Source organism: Otolemur garnettii, unplaced genomic scaffold (genome assembly GCF_000181295.1).
Source record: "Otolemur garnettii isolate 467f Iridium unplaced genomic scaffold, OtoGar3 scaffold00214, whole genome shotgun sequence".
NCBI lineage: Eukaryota > Metazoa > Chordata > Mammalia > Primates > Galagidae > Otolemur > Otolemur garnettii.
In genome coordinates this window covers 69011-76513 of record NW_003852609.1, presented here as the reverse complement: position 1 = coordinate 76513, position 7503 = coordinate 69011, and the positions used below count along the sequence as shown (strand labels likewise).

Below are 7503 nucleotides of genomic sequence, written 5' to 3'. Positions count from 1 at the left end.
TTTTGGCCTGGAGTGCTATTTTAGTGGCTGTGAGCAAAGCAATTGGGTCTTTTGATGTTTAAATATTCACTTGAGGAGCCTGTGGTTGGGCAGTGGAGTGGGGGATAGTATGCAGAGTCCCCCATTGCCTGGTTTCCTTCCACTTTTCTCAGTGCTGCCCGATCATATCTTTGCAAGGACTTTGTATCACAGGAAATAGTATCATCTCAACAGTCTTGAGATCTTATCTTCTGCTAAGAAATCTGTCTCACCCCCATTCTCACTCAGCTGTAGGCAAAATTGCCCTGTGGTCATTCCATTGTCTGAAACTGGTAGATAAATGACAAACTTGACCTAGATGTCAATGTCATCTTACAGGCTCAAGGGATACTTTGAAATTTCTTTCTTTGGGGAAAATTTTATACTCTCATAAATGAAAGCATTTTGAGTCTATCGTTTGAGTATTTTCCCGTCTACAATTGGCTTTATCTTGAGTTGTTAGAAGAAAAAGACAAAAGTAGTTCTATAGTGTTAAAAATTATGAGATTTATTTCTGGATCTTATATATTATTTAGGAGACTTTAGAGAAACTATAACTTCCTGATGTTAAAGTGACTTGGCATTTTACTTGTTGTGCATATTTTGATCACCTGGGAATTTCTTTTATCCTATTACTCTACCAGAAGTAGTTACTTGATATTCATATCATTGTTATAGGCATATAGCTTATTTTTTAAGGATTTGCTTTTTAGTCTCTTTAATGAAATTTACTGGAAAGAGAATCTTTTTATTTCTGTTCCCCACCCCCCACAGTACTGCTTGAGTATTCCTATGAAAAATGTTAATGTTAACCAACAAATAGTTAACTATCTCAATAGGATATATTTTTATAAGCTCCTTTAATTCTTATGCAAACTAAAATTGAAAGTAGGACATCTAGGGGATGAACTGTAAATGTTTTTGGACATTCTGAACTCCCTGCTGTCTGGCCTCAGCTACTGTGAACACAAAGGGGAGGGGCCCTCACATCATCCCCCACAGATGCCATGCCCCTTCCCACCCCCTCAGGATGCGGACCACGGGAAGGTGGCCTTCTTCTCAATTCCTAGAGCATCCAGTGGTTTACATTTGGCCTTGAATTGTAGTGTTAATCTACTCCCATTTCTGGGTTTCCTTTGTCTTGTATTTCACTCTTGTCTTGTATTTCCCTGTGATAATCTTTTTAAGCAATGTCTGAGCACAACTCTGGGAAACTAGGACGTGTTTTTTTCTGAATTTTCTCCACTGTATTTTTATTCTTCCATCTGATCCTTCCTAGACATTGCCATCCATCAAAATCCTGTGCAAACTTTCCCCCGGTGAACCTTTATTTTCTCTAACTGGATGGCATTTGAACAATATTATGTAGTAAACTTTAGAAGGACAACAAGGCCAAAGTATGGAGGCAGGTCAGGAGACTGTTGCAGGAAGCCAGGCATGGATTTATCAGAGTGTAGACTTATGTAGAGGCTCAGGGAAAGTGTTGCCAAATGAATTTCAAAAAATATTAAAAATGAGCCATTGGAGTTGGTTATAAATGTGAGTGGACATAGCATTCATTTGTAAAATGCTTCCATAGTGCCAACTGTTACCTGCGAAAGGTGGTGAGGGAAAAAGAAGACCTCAAATAATCACACAGGTAAATATAAAGCCATCATTTAAATTATAATTATCATTGCTATCTAGGAAAAGTCCAGGCAGCTATTAGCTTAAATTCAGATTATCTGCCCCAGTGAGGATAAGCTTTCCAAGAGATGAGTCTGATCAAAAAGACTTCCTTCAGGAGGGTGTGTTTAAGCTGAAATATGTGTTTAAGCTGAAGAATGAGAAGGCAGCACTATGTAAAGACAAATTGAAGAATATTCCTTGCAGAGAAAACCGTGTATGCAAAGGTGCTTGTTTTGGCAGAAATGTGATATATCATCGAACCTCAAGAAAGCCAGTGTGACTAGAGTTCAGAGTTGGTGTAGGGAGGAAGAGATCCCTGCGGATGGAGGACAATCCAAGTTCTGTGAGTGCAAAGAATCACAGGTCAAAGACTGTTCCGTCCTATTTTAGACTGATTAACTAGAAGAGCGATATTTTAATGGGCAAAGATGGATAGAGGAGTGGTAGGTCTTCAGGTAGTAATAAATTCAGTTTTATAGTTTGTGGTATGGGACGTTTACATATATAATGGCGACTTGAAATATGGCATTGAAGACGGGTGAAATGTGTAGGTAAGGGAGAGAGAGCTTTGCGATTACTCTGCATAACACTGAAAGTGAAATAAATGAGGAACAGAAAATTCAGCATCATATGTTCTCAGTCATATTTCTTAGACATTTGCTTAAAAAAAAGTTGGTCCCATGGAAGTGAAAAATAGTACAGAGAATTCTAGTGACTGGAAAGATAGGCGGAAGGAGAGGGTAGGGTGAGATTTGTAAAAAGATGTAAAATTATAGCTACTTGGGAATAATTTCTAGCATCCTATGGCACTGTAAGATGATTGTAGTTAACAATAATAGTTTAAGATTGCTGGAGGGAGGAAATTAAATCTCCTCAGAGAAATGATAAATGTTGGAAATGATGGATATGATAATTACCATGCTCCGATCACCATGCAGTATATGTATTGCAATGTAACTGTGTACCCCATAAATATGTACAATTGTTAATGTCAATTAAAAATTTAAAAAAGGAAATAGAAGAGCTTTTCTTTCTAAGGGAGAGAAGATAAAACGATAAAAATTAGAAAATAAGAAGTAAGTTAAGTTGCTTATTTCTTGACATCCTAAATAAGGTTGTCTATTCATTTTCCTAAGTAATTGTTTCATTATCATATTCAGTTTTTGGCTGCATGAGAGAATATAGGAAATAACACTGCCTTCGTGGTGGTGGTATTTAAATAGCATTAAAGAATGGATAGGATTCTTATGGATACCTAAGTTCAGGGATGGGAAATTGGAACAGAGCCAGTGAGGGAGAAGAAATTATTAAAGAATTGAATCCCTTGGGCAAAGCATATCTTCACCTTGCAGAGGAGGATAACCCTGGCAGAGGGCTAACAGGGATTGGCCCTTATCTGTGCCTAAGGTAGGAGTTTACAACTGGGTGGGAAATAAACTTGGTCCTTGCTCTCTGCATGGAATGGTTCAGTACCTCCTTTGGAACCCGCTCAAAAGTGGGGGTTCCAGAGACAATGCTGTGAATGAAAGAGGAAAAACGCCTTAAGGATGTGTCCAAACTTCTGATGTTCAAGGCCCTCCGTAACATGGCCTCATCTCTTTGATTCTACACTGTGATCTTTTTATTTTTCTGCTTCGCACCTCCAGTATTCAGTGTGTCTGGCCAGAATGACCTTCACCCACTAGTCTATTTGGTTAAAGTCAGGACTTCTCACAGGGCTCAAATGTCACCAGGTTTGTAAGAATTTTGGACTCTTTGAACATAGTAAGGGCTTTCTGAATTTTCTAACATGGAATCCAGTAAATATTATACCCTTAGTGTAAATAGTTGAGATGGTGGAGTGGTCATCCTGCCAAGTGACTGAGAGGGTCTAGGAAGATGAAGGGTAAGAATAAGTTATCCAAGTCCAAAGAATGACCATGTCATGCAAAATTGTAATATGTATATCCTGATTGCAAACAGCCAAATCCATCCTTTTTTTTTTCACTAATTGTTCACTGGAGAATAAAAATAAAGTGATATAATGTGAGATTAAGATCATTATCATAAAATCATTAAGTAATATGGTTAATTGATAATATCTAATAAGTTTTGTAGTTATGTTTTTGGTCTCAGTGTGTAATGGTATAGTTTTGAAATGGTTTAGTTACAGTACCTGTTGTGGCCAGCAGATGCCTGCAAACACCATGAAATCATTTTGACCAGATTGTTTTTAATATCACGCTGTGGTTCTTTGGAACGACATATTGCCAGTCTAGTAGAATTGTTTGTATTTGATTTTCTTCCTTTTTAATTCCAGATGAAGAGAAAATTGAAAAGACATCTCACTTAAAGGGGCATTTAGTAGTTTCTTTTCTTGGGTATTAGATTATAATAGTATATGAGCAAACATTATCTGTATGCCATTTTTAAAACTTCAACATTCAAAATTATGAAAGAGAAGCCATTATAAATACTATTCCATGCTTTTCTTTATGTAAGATCAAGAGAATTTAATTTTCATGAGTCATCTTTATATTTTTCTGTAACCAACACAGGAGATGTATTCAAAAGGAATAATTCCACTTTCTGCTATGTCAACAGTACGAGGTCAAGGAGACAACAAGTTTGAAGTTGTTACAACACAAAGAACTTTTGTTTTTAGAGTAGAAAAAGAAGGTAAGATTATTTCTTTATCTCCGTAATGACGGTCATTATTTCTGATGAATCACATTACAAAATTAGTTAAACTAGACATGTTAAGGCTTTAAATATATTTTAAATAATATAATTTTAAAATTTTCAAATGCATATTAAAATGCATAAAAAATAAATTGGTAAGTTTTTTGTTTACTGTTTTTTTTTATTTTTTGGCTGGGGCTGGGTTTGAACCTGCCACCTCCGGCATATGGGGCCGGCGCCCTACCCTTTTGAGCCACAGGTGCCACCATGTTTACTGTTTTTCTAATGGAACAAAAATGCAAAAAGTTTGGACACATCCTTAATTATCAAGGACTCTTAAAAGTTTTGGGTATATAGTAGTGGAAAAAAGACAAAAACTCAGTTTTTATGGAGCTTACATTTTGAGGTATTGGCTTATTAATGTAAAATAGTCATTTAATATGCAAAAACAATTTTTCTACTAAAGGTTATCTTGTGGAAGTTGATGCGTGGCAGGTCTTAGCTGACTACAGGCACAGTGATCATTTTATATGGAGCATCTTTTATATTTCATGAGTTTTTAATCTGCATGTCTATATCAGCTGCTGGTCACTTGATGGTAAAAATTGATCTAAGTATGGCATAGGTTTTCTGAATCGAATTTACAGGTGTACAGAGGAATCTTTTCTGAATTTTGTTTCATGGGGGAGGGAGGAGTCAGAGGAACTATAAGTTCTGTTTACATTTTGTTTGACTATCATATCATTATAAATCTCAGTAGTTTCAAATAATATAGGTAAGGCCTTCTCATTAATTAAAAAATTTGGATTTTAATTCATTTTAAATATGCTTTTATTTAGGTATAGATGTATAATTCAATTTAATTTTCAGAAGTACTTCTTGGTGCTTAATTGAGCAATAATGGGATGAATAATTTACTAAATATGACTAATACCAAGTATTTAGTAAATTATCAGCCACATACTCTGCTAAATTGTTCATTTTCACAACAGTCTTGTAAGATAGGTAGCATTACAATTATGATCCCATACTACAGGTAAGAGTATTCACCGCCAGTTGAAAACTACTGCAGTGTTAACTATCACGGGACAACATTGTCCTCTTTATTAAACTCCTAGATTCCTAGAACATGTGACAGTGGCTGGCCTAGAGAAAGCTTTCAATGTATATGCTGTACCACTAGCATTGTTGCTTGGGATTAATGAATTTGTGCCCACTGCCCTTCACACTGGAAAGCTTTTTTTCAGATTGTGGATTACGACCCATTTGTGAGATCAACTTCCTGGTTTGTGATGGTAGCAAACCTTTGCCCTCCTCCTCCCCCCAAATACCCAAAACATAAAATAAAACAAGAAATATCGAAGTTCATTGCTTATAAAAGGTGTTATATTGTGAAACAGATTTATGTATATACTGTATGCGTATTATAAAAAAAGTTTGTTATTTTGAAGCGAATGTTGCATGAAAACCATAGCCCTAGAGCAGGAGTCAGCAAACTGTGGTCTGCAACCTGAATCTGGCCAGGTGCCTGCTTCTATAAGCAGAATATTGTCAGCTCACAGCTGCTCTCATTATTTACGTGTTGTCTTAGGGCAGTTTTGAGCCTCAGTGTGCACTGAATAGTTGTGGCAGAGGCTGTGAGCAGGAGAGCCTAAAATTTTCACTATCTGGACCTTTACAGAAAAACAGTTTTTCAACCTCTGTCCTAGAATTGCATGTGTGAGGAGCCACGTTTTTGGAAACATTGACTGAAATCCAGAAATGTGTCCTCATTTGACTTCTGTGTGAAATCCCAGTTTTTCTCTTTCTGCATCTCTTGAAATGCGTGGCACTGCGTCCTTGACTGGCTGTCCCAGTGTCTTTCTTTCCACTTTGGTCTCCACTACTCTGAAAGGGCGCTGCCTGTTTCTTTGAGGTGTTCCTACCTCCTTCTTGGCCTCTCAAAGTGGTTTTCACATATGCGACATAGCCTGCACTTTAAGACAGATGTACTAGGCTCAGCGCTTGTGGCTCAAGTGGCTAAGGCACCAGCCACATACACCCAAGGTGGCAGGTTCAAATCCAGCCCGGGCCCACCAAACAACAATGATGGCTACAACCAAAAAACATAGCCAGGCGTTGTGGCGGGCGCCTGTGGTCCCAGCTATCTGGGAGGCTGAGGCAGGAGACTTGCTTGAGCCCAGGAGTTGGAGGTTGCTGTGAACTGTGATGCCACAGCACTCTACCCACGGGGACAGCTTGAGGCTCCTGTCTCAAAAAAAAAAAAAAAAAAAAAAAAAGACAGATGTACTAAATAAAGCTTCCAACTTGTGTGAAAATCTGTTTAGCCATATTTACTTGCCACATTAAAAGTTAAACAGACACATTTTATTTAAGTGGAACGTAATCAACCCACACATGTTTCAAAGTTAACATGTTCATCATTGACCAAGAGACCCTTTTGTGGCGTATAGTTCATCTTTGTGATGTAAACTTAGTACAGTATAAGAATTTTGTTAACTTTTGGTATAAATGTATTGTTCATCAAGTAAGTTGTAAGTCTTTAATTTTTGAGATGGTGGAAATAGTGCTTCCCTAAAAACTGAAGCTGTATCCCCATGGAATTGCTGAGTTAGTTATTTTGATCAAAAGTCATTTTTATTAGGTCATTAAATATGAAATGTCTGATTTTTAACCAGAAGTTTAGTTTTTTTAGATCTCAAACAAGAAACAGTACATTTAATCCAAGTGCATGCTAAGTTTTCGACACAGTTTTGCCATTTGAATGGTAGTCTGAGTGTGCCAGCAGTGAGGAAGGCTGCAGAGCAAATGGTGATCAGATCGCAAAAGGCATTTCCACAGCTAGGTGAGAATTGAATATTTTTCCTTGGAAGAGGTGTTGTAAAGCCTCAAAGAAGTGGTCGTCGGTAGGTCAAGGTCTGATGAGTACGGTGGATGACGGAGTTTCCAAGCCCAGCTTCTGTAGGTGGAGCAGTGTAGTTTCTGCCACGTGGTTGAGTGTTCTTGCAGGATGATTGGCCTGTCTCTGTCGACCAATCTCGGCTGCTGAATCCCAGCATCCTCGGTGTGTCGTTCAGATGGTTGCAGTGGATGTCTGCTGTGGTTGGAAGGTGGGGTTTCGTGAAGCTGCAGTGGGCAATACCAGCCCTGGGCCAA

General features: G+C 37.8%; 1 protein-coding gene across 1 annotated transcript in view; it reads left to right on the top strand.

The window, feature by feature from the left end:
* The window catches only part of ARAP2 (ArfGAP with RhoGAP domain, ankyrin repeat and PH domain 2), a gene marked incomplete at its 3' end in the record, with an annotated part of 118650 nt that overhangs the window by 45861 nt on the left and 65286 nt on the right, over positions 1-7503 (top strand). The window contains 1 exon segment of the mRNA XM_023507995.1: positions 4224-4344. Coding sequence (XP_023363763.1) covers positions 4224-4344 — 121 coding nt within the window.